The sequence below is a fragment of the Mastigoproctus giganteus genome, chromosome 3, assembly GCF_048544385.1.
Source record: "Mastigoproctus giganteus isolate SK-2022 chromosome 3, ASM4854438v1, whole genome shotgun sequence".
NCBI classification, from domain to species: Eukaryota; Metazoa; Arthropoda; class Arachnida; order Uropygi; family Thelyphonidae; genus Mastigoproctus; species Mastigoproctus giganteus.
Window position 1 is genome coordinate 47,181,041 of NC_143577.1, and position 15,690 is coordinate 47,196,730.

The window sequence follows — 15,690 nt, forward strand, 5'->3', positions numbered from 1 at the left end:
ATTTATTTACTAGATTCAACTCAATGAACTTACATTTACAAGGACAAGATGTAACTCTTATTAAGGCGAAAACTCAAATTTCAGCATTTATTTCAAAATTAAAGCTTTTTATGCGCAATGTAGGACGACGTGAATTGTATCAATTTCCAAATCTGTTGGAAATAGAGAAAAAAGAAAAAAATAGCTGATGAAACTCTACTAACTTTTTGTAATCATCAAGAAATGTTGCACAGAGATATGCAAGAAAGGTTCGAAGATTTCCTTAATTTGAAAATTCCAGATTGGATTATAAATCCTTTTTTAAATAATGACGATGGTAAACGTTTTGTAGAAGAATTGATTGAGTTACAAAATGAAGTTGAACTGAAGCCAAAATTTCAAAATTCATATCAGGAATTTTGGTTACAAAAGAAAATCCCTGACCTTGTGCATTGTGGGGAATTGTAAAAAAATTACTTATTTCTTTCCAACATCATATCTAGTCGAAACCGGTTTCAGTGCTGTATCTCAATTGCTGACAAAACAAAGAAATTGTCTGAATGTTGTTAAACGTGGCGATTTACGACTTCTACTTACAGATATTAAACCTAATATTGATAAGCTAATAAATCTCCACCAAGCTCATCCTTCGCATTGAATATTAAAATATAATGAACTATTTCCATTAATATCATGACATGTAATTAACTTTAATTTTTATGACTTAATTTAAGTGACTATAACTGACTTTATTTATGTAGTTGTAATTTTTTACGAAGAAGGAATAAAGTGCAGTAAATAGTTTTCTTTATAATTCACACACATACATGCAGGGCTGCATTTACGTTTTTGGAGGCAAACAGACAAATATTAATTTCAGTTATTTAGCTTCACTTTATATTGGCGGGCTAAAAAAACGCCCTGGCGAGGGCTTTTTTTTAGTGGGGGAGGTGATCCAACCAGGGGGGGGCGGTGATCCAAAAAGGTTTGAGATTGTTTGTTTGTTATTTAGTTTTTAGGAGCATTAGCAACTTAAGGCCATATTGCTCCGGGATATGCGGTGGTCATTCCCTGACCTTTCCGCATCCTCCGTATTTGGTGGTGACGGGCTCGAACCCCGGTCTAATCAAGAAGCATGTGCTACGCACTGCTGCTCCTTCCCACCTGGCTACGGAGGCGCCAAGGTTTGAGAAGCACTGGTCTACGTGAATGCAGTGTACCTATATACCTGCCAAGCTGTGGGTTCGTCCACTAGCGAGAGGGGTGACAGCGTCACGTTGCCAAGGAAACAAGTATCCCATGAACTCTATCCTTGAATCACATGTATGTCGTTCATGTTGAAAGGTAATTTGATACAACGTAAGAAGTGTCGTATAAGGCTGGCGCTATTCGCAATGTCTTAGCAACTTTAATATTAGCATTAGCCATATAGTGCAAGGAAGCCACAGGCTTTAGCTACACCGACCAAAAAAAAATTATTCATTGGCCACTGAATTTTTTCGAACTGCCTAGCCTCAACTACCTGCGGAGGCAACTTATTCCAGTAATTAACAACTTGCTGGATATAAGAAAACATACGATCTACTATAAAACTTTTTCCCTGTAATGTGAATTTATGGCCCTTAGTTCTTCAGTTCTTTATAACAGTGAAAATCTGCCTTCATTCATTTTACTAACTTCCCTCAAAACTTCTGTCAATCGCCTCTAAGGTGCCTGGTTGCCAAGCTCTGTAGTTCAGTATTCGAAGTTGTTCCTCGCACGGTTGCCCCTTTAAAGATCTCATCATGCGAGTTGCCCGTCTTTGGACCCTTTCAAGAAGCTCAGTCTTTTTTCAGATGAGATCTCCATACTTGTACACAGTGTTCCAAATGTGGTCTTAAAGAGGGATCATTGCATCCCTTTCTCTACAGGATATTTTTCAATAAATTATCGATAGGACACAAAGGGCTTTTCTGGCTACCTAGTTACACTGCTCAGACAACTTCATATCCTTACTCCCAGATCCTTTCTTCCTGTTTTTAATTCAACCCCAGAAAGTACATAAGTTATTTTGAGGGTGCCCTACCTCAAGCGTAAGACTTTGCATTTTGCTGCATTCAAACAATCTTCCACTTTTTTGACCATTCTTGAAGCCTGTTCATGTCATCTCAGTGCTTGCTTGGCACCGATCATTAATGATTCTCACACTCTTTACATTCTCTGTAAATTTTGCCATCACGCCCTCTATCCCTTCGCGATATTGTTCATGAAAATCAGAAGAAACAGGGGTCCAAGAATTGATCCTTGGGTGACTCCATTTCTGAAGTTACGCCAATCTGAAGAATATCTATTAATCACAACACTCTGCTTTCTGTCTTGCAGCCGCCCTGCTTTCCATTTTAGAATCTTTCCAAAAATCCCAACATGTTCCAGCTTACACAGTAACGTCTCTCAGGAGGAACTGAGTTAAATGCCTTGCTAAAATCCAAATAAACTGCTATATATCGAAATTGTTCGCTACATTCAGCTCATGAGCATCTGTGTCAAAATAGCTTACCAGTTTAATTAAACATGATCTTCCCTTAACTAAGCCATGTTGTGTGTCATTTAGAATGCCATTTTTATCTAAATGTCCTCCCCACACCAAGTGGAAAAGACCTGAGTTTGAATCCTGTCAATAACGAGAGGAATTTTTGTGCCTTTTTTATAAAGGCTGAGTTAGTCCGTCTCAGGAGAGGGTAACATGATTTTTCTACCCCCGGAAACTCGGGGTTTTTATCCAGAAAACCGCAAATCAGTCACAGAACATACGAAGTTTGCAAACATATATACGGAGCAATATGACCAAAGCTGCTGCACCTAAAACGATCTAAAAATGTCCCTGGATTGCACTCTTAATCATTGCCTCCAATATTTTTTTCTTACCACTGATCACACTAATCGATCTGCAGTTATCGAATTCACTCTTAGAACAGTTTCATGCATTAGCGAAGCGTTGGCACATCTCCACTCCAAAGGAATCTTTTCCGAGTACAATGAGGTTAATGCCCTCGTAATTAACCTCAATAGTTCAATACACTCTCTTATCACCTCCCTCTCAAAATCATTGGAATATACCATCAAATACAGGACCCTTACTTGCCTTTAGGCTCGAAAGATTTGTAATAAAGAGTCACCTGTAATTTCGAAATCACTAATTTCTTGTCTCAGCTTCTCCTCAGCATGAAGGGTCTTTCGTCAGTAAAGACCGATGCGAAGTACTATTAAATTCATCAGTAACATCAGCTGGGTAATCTAAGAGTTTCATATGTCCATTACACAAGCGTTCAATTTGATTCGTTTTCTTCTTCTTTGTATTCACATCATGAAAAATACTTTGTCCTCCATGACTTCAATTTACTCCTAATTGATTGGATAAGTGGGAGAGGTCTAGAAAATAGTAGGGGTAAGAGGTCTTACCCCTACTATTTTCTCTAACATGCTGATACAAATAATAATAATAATCTAGTTTATTTAAAAATCTTTCCCCATGGTTAGTTTCTTTCCCACTTATTCTAATCAATTAGGAGAAGCCTGGAGTCATCCTCAATAAGATATTCACACTTGCTTGCTCATACGTAGAGACCATCTGCACGTAGAGACTCTCATCATGCCGCCGTAGCCTAGTGGTCAGGCGCGCGGGTGCATAAGTACACGTGCCTTGAGTGACCGGGGTTCAAGCCCGTGACTACTGAATACGGTGCTGTTTCTTGTATTCTGTCTATCTTGTGAACTCCTCTGATCATTTGGTCGTCCCGGAGTATAAACAGAAAATTTATTTATTATATCTTCACAATCCTCTGGTCTGTAGATTATTCCCACTCTCATTATACCTTTGTTTCTAAATAACTCCTACCACACAGATCAGATTCTATGCTTGTGGGCGTAACTTATGATTCAGCAAAAGCTCTTTTCGTGCTCAGGCTGCTTTTGATAAGAGCATGATCCCACTCCCTTTTATCATCCCTATCTTTCATAAGTACATTATACGTACGGTAGTGGAACTCTTCGTCCCCAATTCCCAAAAGGCACCACATTTCTGTTCCAATCAACCCATTTTATTGGCAACACTCCCGACATTACTGCAGATACAGTTAAGACTAATTATTCTTCTATAGTTTACTACCCTAACACAGCCCTTGAAGTTATTTAAACTTGTTCCCCTAGCTCTATCTTCTAGCTCATTAGAAACGTTGCCACCCTCAAAACATCTTGCCAACATCGGCTGTTGTGGCAACAAGAATTCTTGAGATGTGTGCAACCACAACGAGTACTTTGACCCAAATCATCACAGATAAGTGCGTGTCAATATTACCCTTTTCCCATAACTAGCAGTTTCTCTGAACCCATAATGTATCCTCAATGATACTGGCAAATATTATTGCACCACCTTTTCGCAAATGAATACAGTCTCCACAAAACAGATTCCTGCTAAATACAAGTACAGTTCACGCTGATAAAAAATTCTTTCAAAAGCCTTAAAAAAAAAACCTCAGGTCTTGAGTAATCCACAAGGCTTTCAGCATATAATAATTCCTATCGTGTCTGAGCAGAATTGCAGATACATACACATTCTGACCGAACTCGAGGCGTTTTTTTAGCGTAGTCCTATATTTAACCAACAAATTGTCAGATGGTGTTCCTTTAATATAGTTAGTCAGCAGATGAATAAACTTTGACAATCTGTTTGTAACATCATCAACTGTTGCTCTCAGCAAACACACCCTGGTTCGGATCCACCTATCTCTATTACAAAAAATGTTACCCGTTTCCCTGACAATAGAGTCTCCCAATAAACTAAATTTCCTTCAACAGAACAATATGCATTTGACTATTTTGTTCTGGGACTTAAATTGGGGGTGCATTACTTTGCAAGTCACGAGATGAGATACTTAAGTCCCTGACGAGTTCCCAATTATATTTGTTTCTAGGACAATACCCATTTCTTCAGAGAATCAAATTCTTCTAGTAATGCCCTAAGTTTGTATTACTAGAAATTCTTCTAGTGATGCACCAAGATTTTAATTTCAGATCGGTACACTCCTTACATAGGGTGCAAAGAAAAGAAGCATCAGCTGAGCTTTGTTTTCTACTACACCGACCTTAGAATACATGCCGCAGGGTATACAACCGGCGAAAACATGACTCACACCGAAAATGCTTGCAATCCTTTCCATCTGAGTCATGATGTTTTTGGATGAGGATTTGAAAGCGGATCCATTCACATTATTTAAGTAAAATTTAACCTTAAGCAAGATTACAAAATTTAATTTACAATATATTATAGAATTTAAATTAACAAAATATTATAAAATTAAACTGTTACCAAAAATTATCCCCTAGTGAAGTTAAAATTAAGCTACCGAAGTTACCGGAAAGAATTTAACTTAGCTTAAATACTTTTTTAAGAATTAAATATACAAAATATTGTAGAACTCAATTTCACAAAATTAGTGAAATAAAATTTACAAAACTTACTGAAATAAGATTTAAAATTATAGAAATTAAATTTAAATAAAAATTTTGTCTATCAGACACCTAATCTTAATTCCCCTCAGTTAATCCGCCAGAGCCATCTTAAAACACGCCTGTTCTGTTCGTTTACCTGCAGTACGTGATTGGAGTTATAAAGAAAATTGTGCATTTTATGGAAGCCTACAACGAAAAACATATTTCTCACTAAATCGAAAATAAATATATGGAATTTGTATGGAATATTTGTCAAGGTTTTACAAACTTTGCATCATAAAACGAGATTGTTTATGTGTTTTTAGAGAGAGAAAAACACATATGCAAACACATATCCAGAAAAACACATATCCAAAGAAATGCAAACTAGCATTCATTTTTTAATTATTTTCCAAAAGGAGAAATAAAAAACATTTTTATAATATATAAATTTTTAAAACGCAGTGGGGTATCATTATTATGGAGCAGTTGCACAGCCCCTGAACTCAGGTAGACCTAGAAGGAAAAGAGAAAGTTACATAAAAATAAAAAAAAATTACATGCACCGGGGCTCAAGCTCATGATGATACGCCGCTGCCAAATCAGTTTTATACAATTTGTTGCAAAACAGTGTTATTTTTCAGCAATAATGAATCTCATTTATTGTTTTTGTCTAGATTTTTTGGTCACCCTGGTGATACTATAACGTTGTTTGGTTACAGACAGGATCAGGTAAGAAATAGAATCACTCCAGAAAATATCTTAAACTAATTAAATACTATTGAAATTCACTGCAAATATGGCAAAAATTAAAATATGATCCTGGACCTAGTAAATATAACACAAAATGCAAGTATTTTTCTCTAAATAGTATTATGTTTAGATAATAATACTTGTACTTTGTGTTTATTGATTTATCCTTCCAAAGTAACTCTTGCACATACTCAAGAGTTCTTATCTGTTACCCCAACTGGACGTATTATCTAGATGTTCTGGGGGCACAAACGTTTCACGTGGGCGGGTAGCTAATGCCAGGGAAGAGAGCCTAAAAAACTTCAAGGGTTGTGTTAGGGTTGTTAAATATACAAGAACAGTAAATCTTAATTGTTTATACAGTAACGTTAGAAGTGTCGTCAATAAAATGAGCGAATTCGAACTGCTGGTTAAAACAAGTAACGAGGACATAATAGGGCTTACGGAGACGTGGTGCCACCCGGAAATTGGGGATGATGAGTTTCAGTACGGCTTGTATAATGTATTTAGGAAGGATAGAGTAGATAGAAGGGGTGGTGGGGTAATGCTTCTTATCAGAAGCAGCCTGAGTGCGACGATAGCTTTCCCGGATTCAGACGTTTCACATGCTAGTATAGAGTCTGTATGGTGTGAGATAGTTGGAAACAAAGGTATAATGCGAGTAGGAGTAATCTACAGACCAGGTGATTGTGAAGATTATGACAAAAGCCTCTACATGCAAATGGAATGGGCAAGTAAGCGTCAATGCCTTATTATGGGTGATTTCAATCTGCCTCTAATTGATTGGAGTAAATGGGAAGGAAACTCGACATGGGGAACAAAATTTTTAAATCAACTAGATGACTGTTATTTGTATCAACATGTCAGGGAAAATACTAGAGAAAAGAATATCCTAGACCTCATCATCACACATGAATCAGATGACATAACAGGGCTGACAGTAGAGGAACCAGTAGCAGGAAGTGATCACGGAGTTCTACGGTGGATGATGACGAGAGAGGTAGCAGAAGTAAAAGGCAAAGGAATGGGTTTTAATTTCAGAAAAGGAAATTACGATGCCTTAAGGTACTACATGGCCTCTATTAACTGGGTAGATATCGCGCAGAGAATGAATACGATTGAACTGTGGTACGCTTTTAAAACATTAATCACAGATGCCTTGAATGCGTATATACCATTAAAAAAATACTCCACGAGGAGGGTTCCAAGTTGGATGACTAGTGAAGTTGCCGCATTACTTGAGCAGAAAAAGGTGGCATGGAAAGGTTACAGAACAATAAAAAGTACTGAAGCCTATAACAGCTACAAGGTGATGTGTAATAGAGCCACAGAAAAGGTTCGACAGGCAAAGGCAGTTTATGAGAAATCACTAGCAAACAGAGCAAAGAGGGGGATAAAGAATTCTTCACATATATAAATGCCAAGAAGAGCAGGACAAACCAGATCGGACCTTTATGTAAGGGAAAGGGGATAGTAATAAATACACCAGCTGCCGTTGCAGATGAACTCAACAGTTATTTTGCATCGATATTTACAAATGAAAAGCCTTTTGTGGCAAAGGGAAATTGTGGGAGCGAAGTTAAAAAATATGTAATTAATGATATTGAAATTTCGCAAGATTATTTAATGAAAAAACTTTCGAGCCTACAGAGCAGTAAGGCTCCTGGAGTTGATGGAATATACCCTATAATCTTAAGAGAGGCGGCAAGCGAGTGCATTGAACCATTGAGGCTAATTATGCGAGCATCATTAGACTCTGGGGAGATTCCCTTGGATTGGAAAAGTGCAAATGTATCTCCCATACATAAGGGTGGCTCTAAAAGTGAAGTTGGAAATTATCGACCTGTCAGTCTGACTTCAGTAGTAGGGAAAATCATGGAGGCAATGATCAAGGGTGGAATTCAGGATCATTTGGATCGAATTGAAATTCTCAAGGATACTCAGCATGGTTTCGTAAAGGGAAAATCATGTTTAACAAATCTGGTTCGCTATTTCGAAAGGGTCACTCACGAGCTGGATTTAGGGAATAATTTCGACATTGTTTATTTAGATTTCAGCAAAGCTTTTGACTCAGTCCCACATGAGCGGTTGCTTTATAAGCTGGAACAGGTTGGAATCACTGGGAAAATCCTTAGATGGATAGAAGGATGGCTTCAGGGCAGGAGGCAGAGGGTTGTGATAAATGGCTATTCCTCAGATTGGGTTGACGTAAGAAGTGGGGTTCCCCAAGGATCAGTATTAGGACCACTGTTGTTTTTAATTTTCATAAACGACATTGATGAAGGGATAGAGGGCGTGATGTCTAAATTTGCAGATGATGTTAAAATTGGGAGAGTAGTTAATGATCACTGTCAAGCTGAGCTTCTTCAGAGAGACCTAGATAGACTTCAGGAATGGTCAGAAAAATGGCAGCTGTGCTTTAATCCAACAAAGTGTAAGGTATTACACCTGGGAAACAGTAATCCCAAAAAAACTTATTCACTTGGTGGAGTTCAACTAAAGCCAGTTCTGGAGGAAAGGGACTTGGGTGTTACGATACGGTCAGACATGAAATTCTCTGAGCATTGTAAACAGGTTGCAAGGAAGGCCCATGGTGTCCTATCAATGATCTATCGAACTTTTGCTAGTAGAGATAGGGACGTGATAATCCCATTATATAAGGCTTATGTTAGACCACACTTGGAATACTGTGTTCAAGTATGGAGACCGCACCTGAAGAAAGACATCGAGCTTCTTGAAAGGGTGCAAAGAAGGGTAACTCGCCTGGTGAGATCGGCAAAAGGGCGTCCTTATGAAGAAAGACTTCGAATATGTGGGTTGCAGAGTTTGGAAACTAGACACCTTAGAGGAGATTTGATTGAGGTGTTTAAGGCTCTGAGAGGCATCAGTAAAATGAATGAGGACAAAATTTTCAAGATTATAAATGATGCTAGAACTAGGGGACATAAATTCAAGTTACGGGGGGAAATGTTTAGATTGGATTGCAGGAAGTTATATTTTAGCCAGCGAGTTATAAATTACTGGAATAAGTTGCCTTCATGGGTGGTAGAGGCCGACAGTTTGGGGAAATTCAAAGGTCATCTGGATAGTACTTTCGGGTAAGGGAAGCACATAGGATGATAGGTTTAATTTCCTTTTTATTTATTTTTTTATTTTATTAATTATTATTATTTAGTTATTTATTTTTATTTTTTTGTTTTTATCATTGTTTTGTTCGGATTTATTTTTTTTTATTTTTTATTTTATTTATTTATTTTTTTTTTTTTTTGGCTGGTGCAGCATAAGCCATAGGCTTTCTTGCACCATGCGGCCGTTACTAATACTAATACTAATACTAATACATTAGTTATACGAAAAGGTTTAATACAATATCAAAAAAAAAAAAAAAAAATTACCGAGACACTATTATATAATACGAATTTGTTATTAATAAGTACTCATAGAAAACAAAATGACGTATAGTACTGAGTTGTCGAAAAAGAAACAAAAATAGGCATAACAGAGGACATTAAACTGAAGAATAAGTTTGGTGGTTATGACTACGCTAAGAAGAATTCTGAGCTAGCGAATACAGAGCAAGAGGGAAATCGATATCACAAGTACGCCAGAAATAGTACGTCAGCCAAGACAATCTCTTCAGGAAACTAGAATTCGTCCAACTACTAATAACCTCGCTGCACCTGAGAAAGAAGAAAAATGGAATAAAATCTTTTTAAATACCAAGCAAATACTCTACATGCGGTCTCTAATAAATTTAAGTACCATATGATATTTTGAAAATTCAATGTAACCATTTCTACAAACCGAACTCTATTCATGAGGACAAAATCACCGTTTCTTTAGATGTGTAGTACTTTTTCATTTTTATAATGTGAATTGCTCTTTCTTTTATGATCTTAATTTATTTCCCACATAAACAGTAAATCAAAGCATACACAGCCTGACGATTTTATTAGAACTGAGAATCTGTGTTTTGGAGTGTATATGTGCAAATCTGGCAAATAAATGCAATAACGAAGCGTGTGACGTAATGCAAAATATCTTAATAAAGATGTGTGAGAGGACTAGCACTATCGCTTTCTTTTCACAATGGAAATGAGCTTGGGATGATTATTGGTGTGCGTAGAGCACATAGTGTAAAATCAGTTACTCTTGCTGAGTGTTCCAAGTTATTCGAATTTTCCATGAATCAAAAAATTAGTAAAAAGCAGACACCAACACAGGCAGGCAGTAAGACTACAAGGTCTAGAACGGGGAACGAAGAATCTGGCCTTTGAAATTGAGTTATGGAGGACAGTTATCAAACAACAGTACAATTCACTGATGCTTTCAATGCAAGACATCGTAAACTCAGTACTACTCGCGCTGTCTGGTGGGTGGAGTAAACTAAAAACCAAAGGTAACTCTTGCTGTTCCTGAGGAGGTACCCTTCATCCACCCTAGCAGTCCCCTGCTATGAGTTAGGGACCCCAAATATCTCCTCTTATCAGCCTTTGTCCTGTCCGGCGGGAGGAATCCTATTTGGGGATAAATCGATTTGCCCTGCTCACGGGGTAACGAAAATGATCCCATAAATATAGACCGTGGGGTCTCTATTCATGGGAACTAGGTGCCTTTATATGGCCTGTAAAATAAAAATATTTGAAAAAATATATCTAAATTTAAACCTGCCAAGTTCACTCAGAGGCTCAACATTGTGGAGAGGCCTCTTCTTGGCTTACCCCCACTTCCGGCGGTGCCTCCGGTTTAAAATTAACTTTTGGTCATTAACTTTTGGCTGCTCCTGCCCTGGTTGCAGGGAGGCTGAGAACAAATCCCAAATCTTTCGCCGGGAAAATCTGCGTTTTACCAACACTAAATTCCAAATCAAGGTGCAACCCAGCCGTGTTCTTCTTCTGGCACGAGCTTCAGGCAGGAGAGAGAAATTGTTGGCCAAATGCATACGTTCAAATGTGTGTGTGCGTGCGTGCGCGCGGGGCCTTTCTTGGGCTGGGGGGGGGTTAAAAGAAATGCCACGCACCTTGAACAAATATCCTACTGTAGCTTGAAAAAAAAAAAAAAAAGTGTGTGCCGTCTATAATCAGAATGCTGTGACAAATGGAGATAAATGCTCAATGGATGAGAATGTCCAATTGACTGTTTAATGTTTTAATGAATTGTACACTCCGTAAAAAAAAAAAATCTCTCCTTTCAGGCTAAGATGTGCATCTGTAGAATGAATGAATTGGTCAAGTGTGAACTTTGCGATGATCAGGTGAATGCCATGTGCCTTATTCATAAGAAAAAAAAAAAAAAAAAAAAACACATTGCATGTGATGCTTTTAAGTTTTTGTTTGAGCGAAAGTGCAAGAGAGAGGGGGAAAAATGGGTGGGTGCAACTGTGTCAGTGTTACAGCGAATTGTGTACCTAAATACCAGTATACGTAATAAAAAAAATTGTGCCTTGTGTACATGTAGGAATGATAGGTGTGCGCCCAACTGGTGTGGATGTATTGTGTTCTCATGGTAGACAGATCCCCCCCCCCCCCGATTATGACTAGAGTTGGGAGCAACATATCTTGAAAGCACCAGTGCTCTGCCCTGCTGTTTCCTTTTCCTTGACCCTGGTTTCAGCTGGTCTGACCAGTATTGGGACTCATTTTGACTTAGCCGACAAGAATGGTGACCTGCGCCCTCACTCAGGGCAGTCTGGCCCTAAGGGGTTAACCACCTCTTCTTTCCCCAGGGCCATGTCAACTTCCTTCACCACTCCCTAATTTTCTCCTGGTGGATTCTACTACCCTAAACACTTTTTCTACTCTTAACAGTACCTCTTGTAGAGGGTGAGTTGCCTCTATAGGGGTGCCCCTCTGTTCCCTTATCATCTAATTTCTGGTGTAAGTCTTCTTACCATCCACCTTCTTCACCTTCACACCCGCGCTCTCCTCCAACAAAAATATCTACTTTTTTTTTTAAGAGCCCTCCTTGGCAAGCTCAGGCAATGATGGGGTTCGCTAAGCCAGTGATCTTACCTTACCCTATTACCTGGTCTACCTCCACGTGGTTCTGGAAGGCAACGGGGGGGGGGGGGGGGACTAAGGTGCTGCAAGGGCACCACGGCTAAGAGGCCAGATGAACATAACCCCTACACAATATAACGCAAACCACACAATCTGTCATTCACAGAGTTTGTATTGTGTCACAAAGTTACATCGCAGAGTTTGGAGGAACCCCTGGAGCAGCAGGACATTGAATACTGTGTACTATACATTATACCAGTGGTTCCCAAAATGTGCTCCACGGATCCCAAGGGAACTGTGAACACTTGCCAGGGGATCCGTGGATAATTTCTGTAATGGCTAATTTGAATTAAAAAAAAAATGTCACTAGGTCAGTGGAGTTTACAATAAATCAATCAATACAAATTGTTAATCGTAGTCACGACCTTGTAACCCGGTCGACTCAAAGAGCGTGTGCTACTGCACTCGCACACCTGACCACTCGGCTACGTCAGGCCTACTTATTTTTTAAAACAAAATCCAAAAATCTTTACAGACTGGATGTCGCCGCACTCAACATGAGAATTCACACAATCACTTGTCCACAACAGTGTCTCTTCATCGGTTTCTGCTATAGCCTACTTGCCAGGTTCTTGTGCTGTAGCTGAGGGGATGACCATTGCACAGTACAGTTGATTTGTAATGTGAAATTTGTATTGTAAATAATTGTATACTGTACTATACTATTTCTCTATGTATGGCGCATTTGCCAGATTTTTTTTTTTATTTTTTGCCTAGGGGCCGCTTTACCTGTCCACAATCACTCCCAAAAAAAAGGACTTTGTGAGACAAAAAATAACACCATTCTTCACACTAGGTACGATTGATTGTATATACAGTATACCCAAACATTGACAGTTTATTATTCAGTTACTTTTTATGCCAGTCTGAAAAGGTAGATTGTAAACATATAATAAATAATAAATCAGTTCTGATATATAAATTTTTAATTTTGGATACCTATCGTCTGGACACCTCCTTTTTTAAGTGAGCTAGGATGTGAGGATCCGTGGTTATTTTTCGAAACTAAAAGGGGTCCACGAGCAAAAATATTTGGGAAAACACTGCATTATACTGCTTACGCCATGTGGAAACCTTGCAGAGAATGGACTATGACAATCAGCGACAACTCCGCAACCAGTTTATGCGCCATAAAACCCCTAAACAAGTAAGCAACCAGCCAACCGCAACCAGTTAATTATGGAAGCGAAAGGAAAAAGAGCTTAGAATGATGTCAAGAGCGAAAAGAGTAGACTAGAAAGGAAAGAAGAGGAAGGTTATATGGTTTGATGAATCTCGCCAAAACTTTGAAATCATAGAAATGGATTTGTATGGAGTAAACCACATGAAACAATACGCCGCTTGCTGTGTAACACAATGGATAGGTAGATTTTAGCATTCAGAGTGCGATCTAGGAGTATGGGGCTCCAAAGAAATTCCCAAGAAAACGGAAAACAACCCCATACCAAAACACTGCCACTACCTGCCTCCTTCTGTTGGATGAGGACATTGAAGTGATTCTTCTCTGTAGTTTTACGCCGTACCCTCCACCTGCCATCCATAGGGCATAACAGAAAGCGTGATTCATCGGAAAAGCATTACTCTGTAAAAGCCATACATTACTCTGTAAAAGCCAGACAAAAGTATTGTGTGTGGTATGTGAGAAGTATTATGTTGGGTTCTGTTGTTGTGGTCTGGCTTTTGGCAGCAAAACCCCCTAATGGGACCCCACGTTGCGCGTACACCGCTAAGAACTAAGCCAGGCTGTACATTATTCTCTGGAAGGTCTTGAAACCTAATTCCCTGAACTTTCGGTGACAGGACCTATATTAAAAAAAAAAAAAAAAAAAAACAGATAGCGATTGGGGAATATGAAAGTCACACGTTTTGACTGTGCATAGTGTTAAGGTCAGGCGCTGTCTGTGCATCTGCGCCATATGTACGTGTGAAAAATACAGTAAGTACGACTGTAAAAGCCAGAAAATGTGTGAATGTTTAGTATTGTGTTTGGTTCTGTCGTTCTGTTCTAGCATTTAGCCACAGTTTCACAATCCCTGCACACACCGCTAGGAGGTAGCCAGGCTGCTCATTTTTCTCTGGCTGGTCTCCGTCAGGGTCGCCTCAGCTTCCTGAGCGGAGACTAAGTAAAAAAAAAAATATATATACAGGGTGTTTCAGTTAAACGTTTCAGAACTTCTAAGAGGGGTAGGGTACATCCTGACAACTCGAAATCATATAGCAATGTGGGGTCGGAAATGCTTTCCTGAAGCGGTGTTGTACACAGAAGCACCATAAAGAAAAGAGACCGTAAGTGAGAAATCGTTTTAATAATACATGAAAAGAAGCAAAAGGTACATGGATTAAAGTAAGTGTTCGAAGTTTCTTCCACGGGCTACAATGCACGCCTCACATCTCCGACGCATGGACATCCGAACATTCTGGAATACTCCAGGCGAATTTCGAATTTCTTCGGCAGCTACTGCGATTCTTGCAACCAGCTCCTCAGCATTGTCAACAGGGGTGTCATAAACTAGCGATTTCATATGACCCCAGAAATAAAAATCAAGACATGATAGGTCGGGTGACCGAGCAGGCCAACGCACGGGACCACCACGTTCGATCCACTGTTGACCAAATGTGACATCCAGGTAGTTACGAACATCTCCGCTATAATGGGCAGGGGCTCCATCGTGTTGGAACCACATTGTCTGTTGCGTCGATGCAGAAATCTGTTCATCTCTCAAAAGTTGTGGCAATACTTGCTGCAGAAAGATCAAGTAGATAGGTCCGGTTAGACGACACGGTAACAGGTAAGGTCCGATGAGGTGATCTCCCATAATACCGGCCCATACATTGACCGAAAATCGAATCTGTGCTGCACGACGTCGTATTGCATGCGGGTTCTCGACCGCCCAGATATGGTCGTTATGCGTGTTGAAAATTCCTTGTGAAGGATGCCTCATCGGAAAACAACACTTCAGCAGGAAAAAGGGGATTTGTAGCACATTTTCCAAGGTACCACTGTGCGAAAGCAATACGAGGTGCATAATCCTCCGGTTGCTGTGTCTGGAACAAGACATGCATCCGTTTCACGCTGCACGTGAAACGGATGCATGTCTTGTTCTCGGAGAATCCTCCAGACGCTGCAATGGGAAACCCCGACTGCGTTTGCTAGACTTCGTGTACTCGTTCTTGGATTCCCCTGTACATGCTGCAGCACATTCTGTTCGACGGCTGGAGTCCGTGCTGTTCTTACCCTGTCCCTGTCAGCTCTTTCAAATGAACCTCTCTCAGCTAACCTCTGGTGCAGTCTTGCAAAGAAATTATGACTGGGAATACGCCTCGTCGGATATCGTTCCGCGTACAAACGCTGTGCGGCTGGCCCACTACAATTTGCAGCCCCGTACGCCAAATGCATATCGGCTAACTCTGCGTTCGTGTAATCATCCATCCT

At 39.5% G+C, this 15,690-nt stretch overlaps 1 protein-coding gene across 1 annotated transcript in view; it reads left to right on the forward strand.

Moving 5' to 3' along the window:
- Positions 1 to 15,690, forward strand: part of LOC150087933 (anoctamin-4-like) — a 452,209-nt gene that overhangs the window by 395,285 nt on the left and 41,234 nt on the right. The window contains exon 19 of the mRNA XM_090369274.1: positions 6,123 to 6,177. Coding sequence (XP_090225400.1) covers positions 6,123 to 6,177 — 55 coding nt within the window. The remainder of the gene's footprint in view (positions 1 to 6,122; positions 6,178 to 15,690) is intronic.